We start from the raw sequence: 23,473 nt of genomic DNA on the forward strand, positions 1-23,473 counted from the left end.
CTTTGTTGTTCTGTCTGAACACCGTTCAGAATAAGAAGCATGGGGGTGTCACATAGTCCCTTTAACCTGCTGATCATCTGGGTCCTGATATTAATGGTCTGTCCTCTGGATAGCCCATTAACCTTAAAGCAGTCATGTCGGCAGCTTATTGCTAACTAAAGTAAATGCAGTGTACAATAGGGCTTCTTACCACTGCCAGCATTGAGATATAAGCTTTAGAATTGTTTTCGCGAATTGGGAGATAAAGCCCATGAGCTGCAGAAGTCCCACAACATTCAGACCCTTTTCTCCTAACAAACGTCTCTATGCCTTTTAATGCAAACGCCCATTCAGTGAACTTTGCTGGGCTTTTGCAACTCAGGGAATGCCCTGTGGGCATTACTGCCTGATTTATATAAAACCCTCTAAATCTTATATCTTGGGGCTGGAGTGATGGATTGAAATAAGAATTATCTCCTGACTCAGGATAAGTCCTACCGTACACAGTCTTTTCTTTTATTGACAAAAAGCTACTGACAGGTCCGCTTTAAAAAACATAGCTACTGTCTTGCAAAAACGGCACCACCCCTGTCCTCTGGTTGTGTGTAGTATTACAATTCAGTTTATTCACTTTAATGGAACTCTTCTGTAAAACCACACAGGATAGGAGAGGTGCTGTTTCTGGATCAAACCCTTTAACAGTGACAGATGAATACCACTAATTCAAATAATGTGCTCAAACTGTTATTTAAAAAAAACTATAATTCAGCTTTCCCTCCATTAATTTTTATTTTCTTCTGATCGTGTTTTGTTGCACATTACAAAAATTCTGTCTGCCCACCTCCTGTGTCTCGCTATGAGACAAATTCCTCAAGGAAAAACTTAGTGTCCCTGACGCTTTAAAAAAAATAAAAATACACGTCAATAAATAAATTAAAGATAAATGTTTATTGCTAGCAAAACAAAAATCGTCACCAAGAGGTAACTTTTATAAAAATACACAATATAAATTTGTATAAAAGACAGCACAAATAGAAAAGAATACAAAAGTTATTCTCCTAACAATACAGACAGTAATTTTGCTGAAAACAAATTGATTTGTTGTGTTTATTTCCAAGAATGAGAAGAATTTAGCAGAATTTCGTGTATTTAGCACAGTCATCCTTGTAGAATATTGTCAGTATCATTAACCCTGTGTGCTCAGTCTTTGCAGAAACAGCACTTGTCCTCTCCAGCTTCTTTGGTGCACACTCGGTTACTGTATACTGACATGGAAGAAACCTTGATTATGTTTAGGACCTTGTGTGAATGTGTAATGTTTGATAAAACATTACCTGCATGTAAACCTCTTGGTACTACAGGTCTCAGCGGTTTCTAACAACAACAGAACTTTAGTTCCACAGCTGTTCCCTGTTATTTCATTTCACCGCTATTGTTTTCCCATCAGGTTCTGTCTCCTCTGATAACATAGAGTTCTGCTGCCGTCTATGGAAACATAAATACCAACTCTTTTTTCCTAGTTTATGGGTTTCCTACATGAGCCTGTTCTGATGACAGGAATCTGGCTGAAAACCAAAAGCTGCACAGAGAGAGACCGCAATAAATACAGAATGGACGTCTGGTGGAAAAGTAGAGGTTTACCTTCTGGCCGGTCAATGACTTGTGCTAGTAGATGGTGGTGGGTGTGCATGAGCTGGGGTCCCTATTGGTATCCAGAAGGTACAATGACATCATCTACCCAACTACATTGATACCATCCTACGAATATAGAGGGTGTCATGAACACTGTATAGCGTTGTATACAGTCCTTATGGCCTGGGTGGGGGCTATAACCATGATCCCCCCCCCCCTTTCCCCCCCAATTGATCCAGCCTCCTAAAATACCTTAAAGCATTTACCTCAGTGACACAAGATTTTTGTCCATGGGCACAGGGTACCATAAAAATTATTGGGGGGGGGGGGGGGGGGGGGGGGAGGGAGAATTGCCTGCCACAATGTCATGGTACATCCATCTAAGCAGAGACTGGTCCCAGCTTAGCTTCCATCTGTGTGGAACGCACATTCAGCCAATCACTGACTAAGGCAGGCCATTACTATGGCCAGTGATTGGCTGAGCAGTGGCAAGATCAAACCAGAAAATGTTGCTTGGTACTGGTAGGACAGGTAGATAAAATATATAATATATAATTTTTTTCACTTTTAAATTTGACGACCCAGTATATTCCATATTGACGATAACATGTTCATTGAAAGTGGGTGACGCATGACCAGTCTCTTTGGGAACATTCCAAGAACATTCTTACCATAAAGATTGTTTATGGATAAAAGATCTTCCAACCAATTATCAGCCAAACGTTTTAAGCTCTGTGGCCTTCTTTCCACATGACGACAGTCTCCCATGGATCAGCTAGTGATCGTTCATTGTAAAAGTACATCTGGTGAAATGACTGTGTTGGTTGAAATAGTCTATTTTTATACTTTTTAAGCTAATGTGTAAAAAGCGAGTATTATATACCTTCCAGAGCTCAGTTGTTTTTTTTCTTTATACGTTTTGGCTGTTTGGTATCCCCCAACGGCCCCTCTCCCCTTCCTGTTTATGCTCTCACAATGACATGTTATCTAGTTGTGCTGTGCACAGACCTCCCAGTGCCGCTTTATAGGGTGGGACTCAACCACATAAAAGGCTGAAGGGAGACATCAATGCTCTTGGGAAAACTCTTTTTTTTGGTCATGAAGCTCATCAAGTGTGTCTATAGCGTAACGTGCAAAGTATATTTCCTGACTAGAACATCATGTAAAGATTGTCACTATACAAAACATTCTGTAACTTTATGGACTAACCACTATCAATGCCTAGAGCCAGGTAACTAATAGTTAACCTATGTGCCCGTATAATAAAACACGGGATATTGATCTAATAAGAGGTATTATGTCCAGAGTTAGAAGAACATGGCTGCTTTCTTCCAGATACAGCTCCTGTCCTCAGTTTGGGTGTGGTTTTTAAGCTCCGTTCCATCTAAGGACCCTTGCACACTGAGAAAATCATACAGATAACTTGCTGCAGATTCAGTGCGCACTCCCGCTTGACTATCCACCTGTCCCATAGACTCCTTTCTATGGTCGGGCGGATTCCGTCGTCCACCCAAAGAAGTGACGTCATTTTTTGGGGGGCGGACAACGGAATCCACCATAGAATGGAGCCTATGGGAGTGGCGGAACGTCAAGTGGGGGAACCCCTTTAATTAAAGGGGTTATCCAGCGCTACAAAAACATGGCCACTTTTGCCCTACTCTTCTCTCCAGTTCAGGTGTGATTTGCAATTAAGCTCCATTTACTTCAATGGAACTGAGTTTCAAACCCCACTCAATCTGGAGACAAGTGTAGTGCAAAAGTGGCCATGTTTTTGTAGCGCTGGATAACCCCTTTAAAATATGTGACAGCAAAGGTTGTACCTGTGTGACATTACCAAAGTTTCATTCTTTTACAACACTTAGATGCGAGTCTTATCTTCATAGATCAAGCTGATGTTTACTGATCCAAGTTGAATTACCAGCAGCTCCTGAGCCTCTGATCATCTGGCTGTAACCAGGAAGCCACAGTGTTTATCAAGGCAAGTATCCAATTTCCAAATTGGTGATCATCTATGGCAGCCACTTTAAAATGGAAAAGATGTTCCAGTACTGAGACCTGTACGGATCAGCTAATATGGGGGATCTCAGACAGGTGATCCCAATCATAGTTACACACCCTATAAGGGCTTAAAAACAACCTTTAAGTGTTTGGCCGTGTACACAGCCATCCTCTATAGTGCAGTGGTCTTCAGAGCTTTTTATATCCCGGGATCTTCTCATTCCTCCTTTCTCATCAGTTTCACACGTCTGAGGTAAATGATTGGGATCAGGAATGAAGCTGCACAGATGGTGAAGCAGGCCTCGGCTCCGATCAGCCAGTATACTGTCGGGGGAAACAGTAATTTATACAGGTAGCACAGGTAAACACTCCCCTGCAACTGAGAACCATTCACTAAAGGCTCCCATACAAAAACCTAGAGAAAAGGTTGTCCGAACCTTCTAACTTCAGTGGAACCTGATGGAGAAAGTGGCCATGTTGGATTTTAACTGCTAAATCCATTTACACCTACCGTGTCCATTCAGAAAACATCAACACTAAGGCAAGTCAAACATTCATGTGTATGGTGGGATCAGAAAAGAGAGCGGTCTGAAATTTTTTTTTTTAATTTTTTTTTTGCCTTATCCGTGTGCTCATACACCCACTGATCACTGAAACGAGCTGGGAGAAGCGCCCAGTTATGCGCTTTTCTCTCCACATTGCAGCTCTCTACAGAGGACAGACTATGGTGTCCATCTTCACTGAGAGACAGGGAGAAAACCACTTAGCTAAGCGCTTCTCCCCACTCATTCTAGTGACCTTGATGGGGCTTGACAGTCACATTGTGACCAATCAAAACTTGACAATGTCTATGAATGACTGACTGTTTTTACTGCAGACTTTTAAGCCAGGGGTCAATTAGAAGCGTTTATATCGTCTTTCACTTGCTCCACATATAGTCAAGGTTTCCCTTGTTTCTGTGCCCCATCATAGAATATGGTCATCAAAAAGGTGGTATTACACAGTGTTTCAAAGGAATACGTCACTAGGTTGATACGGCCAGCATAGCGGCTGCCAGATCAGTGGCAAAGTCAACTTTTAATCCAGAAGTTCGGGTATCCTTGGTAACAAACCATACATAATGGAAATGAATCAGAATGGAGGTTGCATGCATTTCTATCATGTGTGGTTTGTTACCAAGGATACCCGAACTTCCGGATTGGGAGTTCTCTTTGCCGCTGTGCTGGCAGGTACTCTTTAAATGATGGTAGCAGAAATGCTAAACAGAACAGTGTATTACTTATATCATTCTGTTCAGCAAGTCTCCTCATATGCTGTGTCACTGCTGATTGACAGCTGTCTGCCTATATACAGTATAGATAGAAAACTGCAAACCAGCAGCTGATTGGCAGAGGTAGCTGGTGCTCATGAATATCTAGGACTACTGAGCACACGCACATAAGGCAGAGGATTAGTGTGCAGTGCTCAGACTCCTAGCTATTCAGGATGATACCTTCGAATCAGCTACACAGAACAGTGATACATCATTGTATTCAGCTTCTCTGTCGCTAGTTTATGTTACCCTTATATAGGACAGCATAAACCTAGAACAAATAGACTGTTAATGATCCCAGATGTATTAACTCAGAATATCCTAACCAAACATCCTTCTGCTGTGGTGCTGCGTAACATATGGTAAAGAGCTGGATTACAAGGATCACCAGGCCTCTTATTATTCTCCATGATGGAGGTGAATGTGGAGCACACTGGGTGGAGACCTCCCGTGAGAGATGGATGTTGTCAAAACAACCATTAACTCTTACACCGGATGATTTACTCTCCTGGACTGATGTTTAGTTATGACGCATCAGATTTGCGCTGACTGATGATTTCCTGTTTTATGTTCTCCATTAATCCTGGCTCCTCTCCAGAGCCGACACACCCAGCCCACCAGTGACATGAGAAGCGCAGAAGATGCTTCTCCCAACACCAGCACAATTCAGGTCTAATCTAATCCTCCTGAGCTAAGTATAGAGCGGACACTCACATGTTGCTGATAAGATAGGCCCCACAGCTCTGGCCAGAGCCCCCAGACTCCGCAGGATTCCCATCACTGTGCCCTTCTGACTGGCTGAGCCTGGGGAAAGCAAGAGATACAAGATGTCACACAGGGCACAACAAGCTTCATATTAAAGGGGTAGTTCACAAGAAAAAAAATTCAGATCAACTAGTCCTAGAAAGTAATTACCACAACAAAGAAACCCTTTAAATAGTATCTAGTCCATACATGTGCATGTACTAAATGAAAACAAAAAATCTAAAGATGCTGGACATGTAGATTATATATAGTATATCAATAATTCTTTATTTAATAATTCCACATAATAAAAAAAATATTAAAAGAGATCAATGACAAGGGAGTACATAGAAACAGACCCCAAGGGAGGCAGAGGGGATAAACCATAAGATTACATAATTATACAAGCAAAAGCTACAAACACAGTAGACATATGGCACTGGGCATACATGTAGGAGAACACAGTATATCAAGAGGGACCATAAAAACGCAGCAAGTAATGAATCTATAAAGTGCAATGTGCACGCAGTCCCCCCACTATATCATAGAGAGAGTTCAATATAAGAGTATATACTGACCTTATATCTCCATGAAAACCAAAAACAAAACCCTAAGTCTTTCAGTACTTATCAGTTGCTGTATGTCCTGCAGGAAGTAGTGTATTCTTTCCTTTCTGACACAGTGCTCTCTGCTGCCACCTCTGTCCATATCAGGAACTATCCAGAGCAGTAGCAAATCCCCATAAAAAAACCTCACCTGCTTTCCAGATGGGAAAGAATACACCACTTCCTGCAGGACATACAGCAGCTGTTAAGTACTGGAAGACTTGAGATTTTTTAATAAAAGTAAATTACAAATCTCTAACACTTTTCAGCACAAGTTGATTTGAAAGATTTTTTTTTGTGAACTACCTCTTTAACACATAACTCGTGTCCCTTCCACGAAACGTGGAGTAATAGCAGTATTTGACACATTATAGAAGTATTATATGGGGGACACACAGGAACCATCTAACTTCTGGACTGGCCTCGCATGGTGCTAATAAAACTCATTGACAGCTTCTGGTTGACAGACGTCCTCGCCTTACTGATGCCCTAAACCTGTAGTGCTTCATGCTGCACTACAGAGATACTTTTTCATAGTTAACATGACTGTACAATGATTGTCCTAAGGACAAATCTCTAAACAAACAGGTACTTTATCATGAGATGTGAACCTGTACATCAGCAGAATTATGAATGCAGCTCTGGGCTATAATGCAGATTTTAAAGGGAATCTGTCAGTTCTATATCACGCTCACAGCTGCAGACATAGGTATAGCTGATAGGGAGATGGAACAAATGATAACATGCCGCCTAAAGGTGAATTATGCAGAAATAGCAGGTAGAGACACTAGGGTAAGGGCCAATCCAATAAAATCAATGCATCGCCCTAATCAGACTATAAAGGTATGTACCGTCCTGTAGACTTTGGACTGTAAAAGACTAAAAAATCTCAGTGAGTGGAGCATGGAGGTCCAGTGAGTCCCCACAGATCACACCCATGGGGACTTTGTGTGGCACATATGTAACCTTACACCTATACTTTTCATGTGTCCTCTCATTACGACTCTATTTCCTTTACATGGGTGTCAGGGGCTTGCGGATTGTCTGGTTAGTGCTGTATAGTGTTCACTTACTCGCGACTATTTTTTTTCTCTTTCTCATATATATATATATATATATATATCAGGATTAGGTTCTGTGCACTTCATTATACATTAGTATATTCTATAAATCAGGATCTGCCACCATACAACATCTCATCCTAAAAATCACAGACACGGTCTATTAATAGGATTGATACAGCAGCACAGAGCAAATGTGCAGCAAAGCAGCCTGTCACTAGCAGATGGATGAGGCACTGGCTGGCATTGCGGTATGAATAGCCCACAGTGTACACACAGATGACAGATCGGATGCATTTAACCCATTATATCCTTCAATTTTGCTTACAAATCGAACGCACTAATGATAACTAATGGTGGTTTTACACGGAGCGATAATTCGCCCGATCGCACGATTAACGATTTTGAATGAACAGTGTTTTTTTTTATAACGATCAGCGTTTAGATGGAACAATACATCGTACGGAAAAATAGTTTTGCGATCGCTTAAGCCTATCTCACACATAGGTGAAATTGTTGAAAGACTGTTTACACGGAACGATCTGCGAATTTTTTGCGAACGATCAACGACGATTTGAGAACATGTTGAAAGATCAAAATGAACGATTTCTCACTCGTCGCTTGATCGTTCGCTGCGTTTACACGTACGATTAACGTTCGAATTTGATCGTTATCGTGCAAATTCGAACGATAAATCGTTCCGTGTAAAACCACCATTAGGCTGAATGGTATTTTGGCCCTTAATAAATTCCCACAATCCCTCCTTGACCATGCATACTATTCAGGGCTGAAACAAGGGATAGGCATAGTAGGTGTCTGCCTAGGGCGTGACTTATTGATGTATATATAATAAGCCCCATAATCGTTCATGCTGCTTGTTTTTTTTATTTTACTATTGTCAGCAAAACTAATTCAAACAATCGTCTATGAGGCCGGTTTACCACTTACCATAAGTTGATACCAATGAGGATAAACATGGAACCACTATGGCTGCCGCTGGAAGACAAAAGAGAGAAACCACATAAGAGAGAAAGTTTATCTATATATGTCAAGCAGCATACTTACATTATAGACACTATATAATGGGATGGTCTATATTATAATATAATTCCCTACTATGGTATATAAATAGGGATTTATAGCAGTATAGTTAGCGTCCATGGTATATGGTTTGTATAAAACAATGGAGGTGGTCTTTTGGAGAAGTTTAACTGTATATGAAAATATCTGACCTTTTAAAAGGGGTCATTTCAAATTGCTGGGATCGCCATAATCTCAAGAGCAGAAACCTGAGACTTCCGTCAGTAGGGACCTGTTATTGAAATTGCTGGGGTCCCAGCAGTCAGCTATCCTCTTCTACACCAACATAGAAGGGGATTCTTTACTGTAAGAGCAGTAAGACTATAGGAATCTCTACTAGATTAATTTGTCACTGCACCAGCGTATAAGGCCTATATATAGGGTTAGGAAAATAAGCCTGAAAAGGCAATAGAAACAAAAGGGGGAGATTTATCAAACACGGTGTAAAGTGAAACTGGCTCAGTTGCCCCTAGCAACCAATCAGATTCCACCTTTCATTCCTCACAGACTCTTTGGGAAATGAAAGGTGGAATCTGATTGGTTGCTAGGGGCAACTGAGCCAATATCACTTTACACCTTGGTTGATAAATCTCCCCCCCAGAGTTCTGATGAGCTTTACACCTATACTTTTTATACTTATGGCAATGATGATATCCCTTTATTGCATCACTAACCCCTGTCTACTTCTCATGAGTATATAGCTTGTGGTTGATACAGATATAACAAAGATTGTATGTGATAGAAATCTCTATGTAATGACTTCTACAAGATTTCACAGATTTCAAGAGCAGCACAGCCATGAATAATCTAGTACAAGTAAAGCTTATACTGCCCCCTACTGGCGCTGAAGTGAAATTCACTCCTGAAATAGCAAAACCAGAACATGTTAGACTTTCGGGCATCATGCCGCTCTGTGTTTGTTTGATGCAGTAATAAATGGTTTCAAGGGAACTGCAGGACGATTATTGCTCTAAAACCAGCACAAAGACACAGGAAGACTCGCAGAGAACGGCTTTGTCATATGTTCCAAATTAGCAGAGTGGGGCGTATACGAGTGGCCCGTTTCCAAGTCCCAGTTACTGTGTTAGCTGAACAAATGCGATGTTAAGCGGGGCCCCGGATCGGGATCAGTTATTACAGACGGGGACACATTATACCTATAAGAGTGCTGTTTACCATCAACTAACAGCACAAGAGGCGGAGAGCCACCTAATTATACACCAGGGGAAATCTACTATAGCCAGTGATTTGTACCGGAGGGTGCGGGTGAGAAAATGGATTTACTTCTGTCCTATGTAAAAGCTGTATAAACAAAAAGAAGAAACCCCCAATAAAGAGCGTATAACTAAACGGAAATGAGTGAAGGCTAAACTCTACTTAGAAACCAACATGGCTGACACAGGAAGCACTAGCACTCAATGCTCTATATCAGGGGTCTCAAACTCGCAGCCCTCCAGCTGTTGCAAAGGTACAATTCCCATCATGCCTGGACAGCCAAAGCTTCGCTGGAGGGCCGCGAGTTTGAGACCCCTGCTCTATATAGACAACACCATTGGTTTCAGGTGTATATACTCTAGCCCCTACCAGTTTGCCTTTACAAACATTTGTGACAGAATGGTTTGCAGAGCTGAGTGATACTGGCCCGGTACTGTAAGAGGGGACACCGCTGCAACAAGCCAGTGCGTGACATTTCTTCCCTGCTAGATCTTTCGCCATCAGTTGTGATCACTAAGAAGTGGAAGTGTTTAGGAACCATAGAGATCTATTCTGTCTATGCTGAGCAGTCATTTCCTGTCCACTGGGCGGCCTCATAACCATCAGCTGGGGGGGGGGGAGCAGGATGGGTAAGTATACACCTCTGTTATGTTCCTCATAGCCTTGGCAGCATGATACATTATTCATTTTCACAAGAAAACCCCTTTAAGGTTTAAGCATTTCAAGACATTATAGACAATTGTAGGCTTTGTTTCCGCATGACTGTGGGTCCACAGTAAGCTCCATAAAGTGCCTGGCCTCACAAATGCTTTTCAAGATGAATGGGCAAAAATGTGCACAGACACCTCCAAAAGTCTTCCCAGAAGAGTGGAAGCTGTTATACCTGTAGTGGGAGGGGACCAACTCCATATTAATGCCTATGGGATGTGCTATCACCAATTCATGCAATACAGCGCATTCCAGCGGTGCCATCCATCGGCACTGGACTCTCCTCTGGTGCACCAAGCAGCCCCTATTACATATCGAAAAAACTGGCAAAGATGGCGGGAATTGGGCAGCGCTTTAAAAAAAAAATGCAAAGTGCAATGTTCGCCTTAAAGTGTCACTGTCGTTAAATTTTTTTTTTGCAGAAATCAATAGTCCAGGCGATTTTAAGAAACTTTGTAATTGAGTTTATTAGCCAAATCTGCCATTATCTGCATGTAAAAAGCCTTTTCCCAGGTCCCCCCCTCCTCTCCTTTCTGCTGTCCACTCCTCAGAATCAGGAAATCGCGACTGTTTTTTCATCTCTTTCATCAGTCTGGTCTATGAAGAGGGGGGGGGGGGGAGGGGGGAGGAGGGAGGAGGGAGATTAGCGGGCAGCTGAGAGCCGAGAACAAAGGATTGCTCAGCAGGGGAGCTATTCAGAGCCCTAATTAGTGGTCAGAGAGGTCCATGGTGCCTGTCAGAGGAGAGAGCCCGCGATGTGAATGTAAATTAACTCTTTGTTGTCCTGTTTTTGCTGCCTTTACTTTCTCCATAGGAAAATCATGAAGACAGGGGAGAGCTTCAAACTGCTTTTTCATGATAAAAATGCATTTTCCAGCTAATAAAGCCAATTACAAAGTTTCTTAAAATCGCCTGGACTATTGATTTCTGCAATAAAAATTTTAACGACAGTGACACAAGCTGTCATGACATAGTCCGGCTCATGTACTCATGTTACTATGTACCAGTAATGGTATTTCCTATATGTTTGTGATCTCTAACAGAAGGAGTTATATCCTGCATGCCTGTATACTCTATATAAAACCATACAGCAGAGAAGGGACAACATAAAAAGAACTTACCAAAAGAATAGAGGAGAAGTCCGCAGCCCAGCATGGTCAGGCCGTTTGCCCATCCTATCAGCAGAAATGCTGGAATGAGAAGAAGAATGGCCTGCAGAGGAGACGGCGTATAGTGAGAAAGGATATTAATAAGGTATTGCATGGATTCAATGCTGGACCAGTTTGCGTTTGCCTACACCATTAGGTAATAACCAGTATAGGGTTGCTACATAGTGACAGATACAGAGACAGGAGGGTGACATGACCAGATCTACATCCAGATGTATCACTCACTATAATAGACATAAGACCTCGGGAAGGCCTAACATGCCATCAGCAATCCATGTGCAGCTATATGGGGCCTCCATATGGCAATTATACTACCGAACATATTATCGCCCCGAAAAAAATGCTATTACATAATAAGGTATAAAGAGGTACAGTATGCACCTATAGATTTCTATAGGTGCCACATTATGTATCCATATCACTTGGAACTTGTGGACGAGGACTTATGATACCTGTCATCACCTCTGGTGCCAATAAGTACAGATTTTAAGGTTGGAATCCTAAAATCACATCCAAAGGGTTACAGGAAGCTGAGCTATATGGAGCTGTTTGATAAGGTCCTCACACTGTACAGCATGATTAGTAGTCCCTGTCAATTAGTGGAAACATTGCAGTCACTTGTCTTTTGATTCCCCTAACAAAATAGTGACTCTGGAAGGAGAAATCAGCTTTCATCATGTTTTTAAAGGAGAAGTCGAACTTTTTTTTTTTTTTTTTTTCAAAAGAGCTGGGGAGGAGGTGGCTGAACATAACAACGTGCACCAACCTCCCCGGCTCCAGTGGGTTCCGGCGGGTCGTGATCCGGGTACCTGCTCAGACCAGGAAGTGGCCGGGGGAACAGGAACCGGAGTGGAGGACTCCAGCGCTGGAGGTGGGGAGGTAAGTGCATGTTGTTATGTTCAGCCACCTCTTCCCCAGCTCTTTTGAAAAAAAAAAGTCCTCCTCCTTTAAATTTTTTGGGAGAAGCATGCTGCCATGAGGACCGGTAAAGCAGCTCTACCTTGTGAGGGCCTCATCATATAGCTCATAATATCTCAGTTTACAGTGAGTGTTCAGAAACCTAAAACTTTAATGTATAACGCTATATATGATCGAACTTTCATTTCCTGCAAAAGCTTAAAGTAGTTATTTAGGGTTCAAACATGGCCGCTTTCTTCCAAAAACAGCACTACTCTTGTCCTCACTGTGTGTGAGGAATACAGCTCAGTTCCACTTAAGTGAATGGAGCCAAATTACAATACACAACCTAAGAACAGGGGTGGCGCTGTTTCTGGAAGAAAGCGGACGATATTTTTCAAAACCTCGATAACCCCTTTAAATCTTGGGATACCAGGTGATGTGTAGTCACTAACCAAAGTTCTTTTCTCCCATCACCCCATGTGCTGAACTACAGGTTGTTATAGCACCGGGTGGATACTGGCATCGTCACCCTCGCTGCATGACATCAGCGTATAGTTACCCGCTTGACAGCTTTCACTTCATTTCCTGGTTTGATTCTTCGAGCGTATCCACCCTGGATCACAGCCATGGTAATTCCGATGAAGAAAAACATCTTCCCCTGCTGCATGCTGCCAGAGAGAATCAAACAGTGCAGGTTATGGGGCTGGCTGCACAGCCGGGAACATTTACAGAGCCATCCATAGTGTTTATCCTCTGTCTGATCATTTCCAGATGTTCCCCGGACAGCCAAAAATCTCCACCCAAAGCCACATGTTTGTATCCTGACCCGGGCCTCTCCCCAATCGCACCATCCTCTCCCGGATCTTTCTCTCAATCGATGTAAATGACCGAACCGATAAAAACTTTGGACATGTCTCTCTAACATGTCAAGTTTTTTGTAACAACAGGTATACTTTGAGGCTATGTTCACACGCTGTAACACAATAGCCGCTGTTTTACATGCCATATCAGCCTCAGGAACAATATTTTATTTCTATTTGGATTGCGGGCACCTTTGGGTGTGCCTCCAATTAGCCATAGCCCTCTATGCAATGTAGGGCTGGCAGCACAACCATACATTGTGTACACAGAGGGTTAACTACAGCTGCTGTTCGCCGAACTGCGGCCTTAGAAAACAGACAAGTTAAATTTTTTTCTATGGCCGAATCAACAACGGCCATAGTGCACGCTGTGTGTGGACACTGCGGCCATTGTTGCATTGAAAACTGTGTTCACTGCGGTGACCGAAAACGACGTCCGTTGTTTTAAATGAAAACTACGGCTGTATTTTTCAGATTTTTTTTTTACTCTGTGTAAACATAGCCTAAATTGTGAATGGGGAAAGTGCAAAAAAAAGCTAAATCTAGGAAAAACACTCTTCTTGTCATGGATGATGGGACTTAGCAATGTCAGGAAAGTCTGCATCCAAATATGTAGGCCCAGATTTACTAATACTAACAGTCTGAGGCTATGTTCACACTACATAAAAATACGGTACCTGTGAACACTGCCCTATCTGCTATGGGATCCCGGCCGGAGGGTTTTACACATTGTATACGCTCCGGCCGGGATCGGACCCGCAAATAACTAACATGTCAGTTTTCTGCAGCCACAATTCAGTGAATTGCGGCTGCAGAAAGCTCTGTCAGTTCACACAATAAAGCGAGCGGCTCCGGCCGCTTGCTTCATTGTGTGCTGTGGAGTGTTCTATAATACTACGGCCATAAAGATCATCCTGCAGTACCGGCCGGGATGATCTGTGCAGAGACCGGCCGTTCCGTGACCCGGCCTGGGTCACGGAACGGCCAGTCTCTTACAGAGTGTGAAGTGCAAACTTAAAACCTTAAAGAAGCAGTTCACAAAATTTCTTGAGTATTGAGTATACGCTACTTTAAAGTGTCACTGTCGTTTAAATATTTTTATTTTTTTTTTGCAGAAATCAATAGTCCAGGCGATTTTAGGAAACTTTGTAAATGGGTTTATTAGGCAAATATGCCATTATCTGCATTCAAAAAGACTTTCCCAAGGCCCCTCCCCCCTCCTCCTTTCTCTCATCCACTGCTCATTATCAGGACATCTCGACTCTTTTACACAGTCGGGCCCTGTGTAACCTATGGAGAGGGGAGGAGGGAGATTAGTCGCCAGCAGAGAACAAAGGATTACTCAGCCGGAACTGTGTGAAAGCCAGTATTCAGAGGTCAGAGAGGTCAGTGCTGACTGTCAGAGGAGATAGCCGGTGATGTAGCTGTAAATTAACTCTTTGTTGTCCTGTTTTGGTGCCTCATCTCCCTCAACCCCTCCATAAGAGAACAATGAAGACAGGGGAGAGAGCTTCAAACTGCTTTTTCATTATAAAAATGCATTTTTTTTGCTAATAAACCCAATTACAAAGTTTCTTAAAATCATTTGTACTATTGATTTCTCCCAAAAAATTAAATGATAGTGACACTTTAAGTCTTAAGAACCTATTACACATACACATATTTCCTTTCATTCAGCTTTCTGTGATTGTAATGTGAAGTGCCAAAGAGGCGTGGCCCAGGGAAATCAGAGCCCGGAACTGTCTGGCCACGCCTCTTTTGGCACTTGACTAAAATACTAGAGAATAATTTGTTAGCATATTGCAATCACAGACTGCTCTATGAAAAATATTATATGTATCTTTTCCCCAAGACCTATGTAACATTGTCAGAACTTGTATAGAGTATTTGGCAGAATTCATGTTGCTTAGTAAAGCTGATTCTCAGTATTTCAATAGCAAAGAAAAGAAAATTAGGAACGCATTCCAAGCTGTGGGTAAGTGATAAGTACATCAACGTAAGTGCTAACCACCATGGTAGCCGACTTCACATTTCTTGATCCTGCTTCTCCTCACCCTGGCTACGTGTCCGGTAATCTATGTGGCCATGTAATGTTCTTTTGTGTATAATAGTAGTATACAATGATATCCAAACTCTCCCGCCCTACTGAGAACTTTTTAAACAAGACCAGCGGAGATGGAACGGTTAATAGTAATGGGTTAAGGGTTAAGCCTATGAGCCAATGTGGATGGTGCAGCGTCCTTAACTCATTATGTGACACATAATCCCACCCCATTCACTTATAATGGAATTTCAGGAATAAGCTGACAGCAGACCCGATTCTGCTAATGGTGCACAAAACAGGGCAGCAAATTCATCCGAATCCAGACGAGCAGCGCTCGGGGTGACATTCCAGGAATATTACAGCTTGTCTGCTGCAGGGAGCACTGGACATGGAGGGAGAAGGGGCCGCTGTATAGTGAAGCTTCGCCATTATGTAATGAAAAAGGAACCATATACAGATCACCCATTCACTCTCATTTTTGTCGTCATGAATCAATGACAATATCAGATTCTAGTGAGTTGCATACAGCTGGGGTGAGGTGTAGGGGTCCGAATCTCTGGACTATGGGACTAATATGCCAATGCTTTATTGGTGTGTAGTCATTGTCAATTTAAAGGGGTTATCCAGCACTACAAAAACATGGCCACTTTCCCCCTCTCTTGTCTCCAGATTGGGTGGGGTTTGGAACTCAGTTCCGTTGAAGTAAATAGAGCTTAATTGCAAACCACACCTGAACTGGAGACAAGAGAGGGGGAAAAAGGGCCATTTTTTTGTAGCGATGCATAACCCCTTTAAAATAAAATAAACTTTATAATACTGGCCTCCTCATTTGGGGAGGAGAGACCCCTTATATTTACAGCCCTGGCCAAACCAGCTTATTTCAGCAGGATTAGTCGACCATCTAATGGGTATGGGGGACCTCCAGATACTCCCCAACAGAGAATCTCTCCTGCCCAATCCTTTTGTTCTCAAAGAGATAAGCAGCTGCCAAAGGAGTCTGGCAGCGACTCTATCTCTAAGTGTTCATGTGTATTTGTATTATATGTTGTTAAATTTCATGTGATAAATGTTCTTGATGGTTAATAGCAAGAGTTTTCATCAACTTTAGTCTAATGTGAATGGGTACCCTAAATAATAGAGGACTTGGGGTAAATGCCCCATGGATACCATCATTATTCTGAGAAAGTATGGCCCAATACTCTATTATAGCTGACTGCTGCTGTGTGATTTCCTTCAGCTGGGTGATGGCCATCAGGTACTTAGCCTGAGTAACTACAGGAAACCATTACTAGGATCCCCTGTATGGCAGACTGATAATACATTCATGATGCATTAGTGTTTGCCGATCAATATACATGGCGCACACAACTATCCTGTATAAAAAGGAAAATTACTGCAATCTAAATAACTAATAATTTCTGCTAAAAATGTAGAAAAAAGTATGAAAATTCGGTTCAATGATTGCATTGTAGGAGGCGGCAGTCCTCCCATTTATCTTATTATATATTTCCATTTTTTGTTCATATTACACATTTACACACATTGGTGCATTCTCTACCATGTTCATCCTGAGCTTCCTGTTTCATAACTCAGGATATAAATAAGTCTAGCTAGTAGAATATGGATTACCTGCTGAACTGGAAACGCTGGTGGGTCAGGAAGCTGATGGTATACTCAAGGCCCGAAAACAGGAAAAGGTACAAGAAATAGACCAGGCCCAGGACACGGAGATTCTGCAAACCTACATATAGAAGAGACTGTGTATCAGAGACTGTGGAATCAGTGTATGTGGTCGAGGAGATCAAAGGGTCCATATAGTATCTTCACCAAGAGGATTTACTAGAAATAATATTACTGGTGCAGGGTGTATACAGAAACTAGGGTGTATATATATATATATATATATATATATATATATATATATATACCGTGTTTCCCCGAAAGTAGGACCCCCCCGAAAGTAAGGCAGGGTGAGGGTTTCGGGGGGGTCCGCCAATGTAGGGCACCCCCCGATTGTAGAGCAGGGTAGCTGGGAGGGGGGAATGTAAGGCCGCATATGGGTGGGGTCCCTGGGGAAAGTACAGGAACTGCTACGGTACCTCGCTCCATCCAGGAGCCGCCCGTATTCCGCCTTCAGTAAATGGCCTGCGGCGCATCCTGCTGCTCGAGCTGCGATTGGCCAGTCAGCTCGAGCTGCGATTGGCCAGTCAGCCGGCTCGCAGCTGATTGGCCGAACGTCACCTCGTCAGCCCGGTACCGCAGAGGAATCGCGTTGAGACAGAAGAAAGGTAAGGTGTGTATGTGTGTCTGTGGAATGAGAAGGAACAGGGGAAATGGAGGGGAATGAATAAGAAGAAGGATAGGAAAGGAATAAGGAGGAGTGGGAGGAAGCATGAGAAATCCAAAGGATCAAAGAGGAATAAGGGGGAAATGAATGGGGATGTATACAGGAGAGGAATATGGAGGAGCGAGAGGAAGCATGAGAAGTACAGGGGGAATGAGGAGGAATGACAGAAAAAAGGAAGGGGAATGACTAGGAGGAAAAACAGTAGAGGAATTTCCCAATGTAAGGCCTCCCCCGAAAGTAAGGCAGGGTGGGACTTTTGGGAGTAAAATTAATGTAAGACAGGGTCTTACTTTCGGGGAAACACGGTATATATATATATATATATATATATATATATATACATATACACACACACACATGAGCTTATTACCTCCACTAGAACCAGTGGTTCATGTCCAATACAGATGCTGATGTTTAACATGGAATAAGGTGATGGATAGGGGTATTTATTTGGGCATTCTGAGACTTTTAGTTCAACCAATGGTTGCTATAGACAAGATAGTTCAGCATGATGGTAGCCTATAGTGATAATAAATCAATATACATCATTGCACTATATCTTGTCATTACAGTTACAGTTGTATTGATGTTAGTTATATATTAAAAGGCTTTTTGTATGTGACTGAACCATTTGTAGAAAATATTCACTAATGAATACCATGAGTGCACCCCCTGCTGGTAACCACAGGCATTACAGCACAAGGTGACATGCTCTTCTGCCCTGTCATATAGTATCTGATTTATGGAACTGTGGAAACCTTGCATTTGCCAGATAACAATAGGGGGTGATAATATTAATAATAATAGTTATTAATCATTTGACCCACCAGCTGCTGTTGCACATCAGAGCTTGCTGGGAGTTGTGGTTTGCTTTAGTTAAAGCAGTTAACTGGTTACAATGTCACCATTTTGAAGGGGGCACATATTCTGAACTCTCCCTCAAACTGCCCCTGCCTCTATAGGTATGCATTTGTGGTGTATACTGTGTTATATTATTGTATATTGCTGCCCCTTCATAACGCCCTCATGACCGATCAAAGCTTCTGACATTTGGAAAACGGACGTTTTTTTAAATGATTTCAATTATGTTATTTTTTCTGACAATAACAGCCATTGTTTCGGCAACAGCGGATGTTCTTGTCAGAAAAAATACATAGTGTAAACATAGCCTAAAGGAGTTATCCCGGATTAGAAAAACACGGCTAAATATTCTTTTACAGAACTTTCATTTTTGTAATGATAATTGATGGAGAAGTCCGGCCTTGAGAAAAAAAACGTTAAATTGCAGGGCACGGGAGAAACATAAACTATATCAACTCACCACTCCCGATGCCCCACGCCTCTCTGGGACCCCCGCCAGGCTCCAGGATCTCCAGCAAAGCTGACGTCACAGCCCAGCCCGGCTAATGGACTGCCACTCAGCCAGTCAGTGACTGGGACGGGATGCCGCTGCAGTCACTGATTGGCTGAGCAGCCAGTCCATCAGCAAGAATGGGCATTTTCTCCCGAGTTGTGACGTCATGAAAAATGCCTTCTGCCGCATCACGGACAGGGGGATAGGTAAACAATAATCGCTTGTCGTTTTGGTTTAAGAGCTCACAGTTTTTCAAAATTGTGACTTAGTTTAGGAGCATTGCTTTGATTTAAGAGCTCCCTGTACTGGGTGGGAGGAGTGGGGGAGGGGCATGGTCTGCATAGCGGGGTCTACAGCACTGTACTCTGACCCAGGAAGTCTCTCTCACCTTCCAAATCATAGCAGATCCACTTTCTGCAGATCCAGGCTGGGGCTTACATCAGGGGACAGGACTGTGGAGGTAATCTCTCCATAGCTGTAACCCCTCTCTCCCCTAACCCCTCTCTCCTGATTGGTCCATGCTGAGCACACCCCCCTTCCCCATTGCTGCCATGTGACCACACAGACCTCTGACAGCAGCCCTGCTTCTCTATTCTAGCCTGTTGTACTACGCCACTACATTATAGGGATCTGCAGTTCCATCCTGTATCTACAAACTGCTGCTGTGTTTCAGGTTTATGCCCTTACTATACATTATACTCCACATGCTGATTGCTATACTCTACAGTAACTTATAATATCACATATTCAGCTGCTCATAAATGTTTGTTTCATTTGTTTTACATGTTATTCAGAATATAAAATCATTATTTTTGGGGTGTGGAACCAATTTTCTGCATATCAGTGATTTCTTATGGGAAATTTTGCTTTGGTTTAAGAGTGGATTTGGATTACAAGCACGGTCCCAAAACGAACTATGCTTTTAATTCAAGGCACCACTGTATATATGTATATGTGTGTATATGTTTGTATGTATATATATATATATATATATATCTCTGTATATATATATGTATATATATATATATATATATATATATATATATATATATATATTATTTTATTTATTTATTTTTTACATACTTTCCTTAGAAGGACAATCCTTTCTTCTTGTAACAGAAGAGAAGTTGAATAAGGACACAGGGCTAAGGAGGTCTGTAGCCCCTTGAAAACCAACCATCATGGATGGAACCTAGAAAATAGAAACAGAAGAGGTAAGGTATAAGTGAAAAAAGTAACCTAAGATAGGCCCATAGCTCCTGCACAAATGGAGAGTTAAAATGATGATCTAAGGCTGAAAAAAAAAATCTGTCAATAAATAGAAGCATAGAAACTCCAACCTATGGCTTTCCAGACCAGCATGCTGGGAGTTGTAGTTTTTGCAACAGTCTGATAGCCCCAAATTAGATATCAGTGATCAGAACAGGAATAGCAAAATTATTTATACAATTGAAAAGTATTTTTTCATTTACTTACAGCAAACCTGAATCTTGATCACAGTGAAGAATTAATACACAAAGAACATGCTTTCACCAATACAAAGACTATGATTTATCTCCATAAGGCTGGAAACCCCATTACATCTACAGGGACAATGACGTTATCTTCCAGCTCCGCAGCCCACATAGGTGCCATGACATTCCTGCAGCTAAGCGAAAGCTTCCAATTCACAGATTAATCAGGAATGGAGTTTCTTCCCTGTCTGAGAAAAATGCAGCAGCCGCAACACCCACATTCCTGCGGCATAACCTGCACGCCTCATGTCATACGGCAAAGAGCCAATCTATTACTGGTGTGTGCAGCACTGCGGCCGTGCAAGGACAAGAGAGCCTTACACTATAGACAAACAGAGTGGACCATCCAAGTAGGTGTAGATGTTCTAGGTCCTCCATAGCAGGAGATACTAAACATACACCCCCCCCCCCCCTATTAACTGAGATTTACCATGAGGGTATTTAAAAGAATAATTTTTTTCTTTCTCAACCAGTCAACCCTTTTCCGGGTGGCCATGCCTTACCCTGTTCTTTTTGGGAAGGGTCTCTGGAAGGAGTAGAAAGATGAATACCAGATCGATAACAGCGAGGAGGAGAGCGAGGAGTGCCGGCCGTACATAGAAGAGCTCTCCACTTATTGCGTTCATTGCAAAGTAAGCTCCGACCATCGGTCCAAAGGTAAAGCCTAAGGAAAAGGCCACACCAATCATCGCCTATGAAGAGTAAAACATCAGATTTCTCATAAAATCACATGGGGTTAGTTTTCAGGTCAGAAGGTATGTGCCATTTACAATTCTGATGTTTTCTTGTATGGCAGAAGGGCCTGATGTGAAAGCTACCCGTATACCAATCCCCTTAAAGTGAATGTGTCACCTAGTTTTTTTTTTTTTTTTAATTAGAGTCAGATACTAAAAGGTGTTCTCTTTTTCTTATATGTTTCTATTTCTGATTGTAATTTGTATTTTATTTTATTTTTTATTCATTATTATGGGGGCTGCCATCTTGCCTGTGCTGCTTTAAAAGCATTTAGAGATGTGCTTAACAGGAAGCCGTACAGACATAGGTACAATAGTCCAGAACAGACCATATCCAGTAGAATGGGAGTATTCCACAGGAAGGGGGAATCTGAGCTCTGAAAAATAGGTTTAGTGGCCAGTGTGGAAACTGGGGGATTTTAGGATTACAGTGGTACCTTGGTTTAAGAGCGTTTTGGTTTAAGAGCTCACAGTTTTTCAAAATTGTGACTTGGTTTAAGAGCATTGCTTTGGTTTAAGGGCTCCCTGTACTGGGTGGGAGCGCGAGTGGAGGAGGGGAATGGTCTGCATAGCGGGGTCTACAGCCCTGTACTCTGACCCAGGAAGTCTCCCTCACCTTCCAAATCATAACAGATCCACTTCAGGCTGGGGCTTACATCAGGGGACAGGACTGTGGAGGTAATCTCTTCATAGCTGTAACCCCTCTCTCCCTAGACAGAGAGCGCTGCTATACTGTGCTCACATCTGCCCTGTTCACTCCTTCATACTCCCTGCAGTCTCTTTCAGCCCTTGTGTTTCCCATCCTCGCCATTACTGTACAGTAACTTATAATATCACATATTCTGCTGTCTCTGAATGTTTGTTTCCTTTGTTTTACATGTTATTCATAATAATAAATAATTATTTTGGGGGGTGGGGGTGGAACCAATTGTCTGCATTTCTATGATTTCTTATGGGAACATTTGCTTTGGTTTAAGAGTGGATTTGGATTACAAGCACGGTCCCAGAACGAATTATGCTCGTAATCCAAGGCACCACTGTATTTTATAATATAGATAGTAAAATGAAAAATTAAACAATAGGTCATTTTCTGATGACACATTTCCTTTAAAGCGACTCTGTACCGGCACCTTGCTGCCCCTGAACCCCCGACTTCTAAATGCCGGCAACAGGAGACAGGCAGACCCCCAAATCGTGAACGGTGTGAGTACCTCTACAATGTGGTTCTTGTGGTTCAGGGGCTGCAAGGTGCTGGTACAGAATCACATTTAGCTAAGTCTGGACAGGACCAGATAGTGTCCAGCCACCCCTATACCCCCCATGCAGTATACTTACCATGCCCTTACTGCGGTTTTTAAGGGAGGGTAGGTCAGCTATAATAGCTGTGCACAGACTGACATTTCCTTTGCTTAATCCTCCAATGATGCGTGAAATAAGGAAAACACCAAAGCTTCTTGAGATGGCCCATAAGGCATAGGATACAATTAATCCAACCTGACAGAAAATATTATTGTTAATATTATCATAAAACTGTCCAGTGGGGGGTGATAGCTTTGAGCTTCATGGTATGGGGGCTGAGCGGGGGGAGTGGGGCATCATCAGAAGCCAGCAGGATAGGAGCAAAGCAGGGGGGGGGATGCTGGGCGGAGACCGGTGTCTGATAGCAAGAGCAGTGAGGGTCGGGGGTAAGGATGGACTCATATATTGCATTACCACATAGAGAAGCATAACATGAAATTTTACATTTGCCTGGAAAACCCATTATGCTGTAGCTCTTGGCTGAACATTAGTCTTCCTCTACTCAATCACCATACAAATGAGCGTTTGGCTCTGCAAAGCATTTATGTATTCTCGGTGGAACTGGTTCACAACTCACAAGTAATAATGAGCTGCCACTGTCAGGAGCTCACCGCATAGGGAATTATACAGTTCACATTTACTTCAATAACAAATATGTAAGCAATGAGCTCCACCTACTGGTGACTACAGACAGCTAAAAGTTTATCATCTTACACTGGCTGTGTGAAGGAACAACAAATCTCATAATATATACCCCATAAATTCCTATATATGTTAATATATGGACATTTATGGGGTATATAGTATATAGCAGCAGCTATTCCTGGTATTGCAACATGTTCCAGCTACAGTACCAGTAAGTGACCAGTAAGCTCATTCACTGTGCTAATTGCCACAAGGTCCTAGAGGTTGGACCCC

At 42.4% G+C, this 23,473-nt stretch overlaps 1 protein-coding gene across 4 annotated transcripts in view; it reads right to left on the reverse strand.

Moving 5' to 3' along the window:
• Positions 1 to 936: 936 nt before the first annotated feature.
• MFSD10 (major facilitator superfamily domain containing 10) overlaps positions 937 to 23,473 on the reverse strand; it is a 34,525-nt gene continuing 11,988 nt past the window's right edge. For all 4 annotated transcript variants that reach the window (XM_069977346.1, XM_069977348.1, XM_069977347.1 and 1 more), the window contains exons 5-13: positions 22,592 to 22,750; positions 21,026 to 21,214; positions 20,092 to 20,200; positions 16,937 to 17,048; positions 12,963 to 13,071; positions 11,456 to 11,546; positions 8,280 to 8,327; positions 5,636 to 5,725; positions 937 to 3,933 (exon numbers count right to left, since the gene is read on the reverse strand). In XM_069977346.1, coding sequence (XP_069833447.1) covers positions 3,827 to 3,933; positions 5,636 to 5,725; positions 8,280 to 8,327; positions 11,456 to 11,546; positions 12,963 to 13,071; positions 16,937 to 17,048; positions 20,092 to 20,200; positions 21,026 to 21,214; positions 22,592 to 22,750 — 1,014 coding nt within the window. In that variant the 3' untranslated portion in view covers positions 937 to 3,826. The remainder of the gene's footprint in view (positions 3,934 to 5,635; positions 5,726 to 8,279; positions 8,328 to 11,455; positions 11,547 to 12,962; positions 13,072 to 16,936; positions 17,049 to 20,091; positions 20,201 to 21,025; positions 21,215 to 22,591; positions 22,751 to 23,473) is intronic.

Source organism: Dendropsophus ebraccatus, chromosome 7, assembly GCF_027789765.1.
Source record: "Dendropsophus ebraccatus isolate aDenEbr1 chromosome 7, aDenEbr1.pat, whole genome shotgun sequence".
NCBI lineage: Eukaryota > Metazoa > Chordata > Amphibia > Anura > Hylidae > Dendropsophus > Dendropsophus ebraccatus.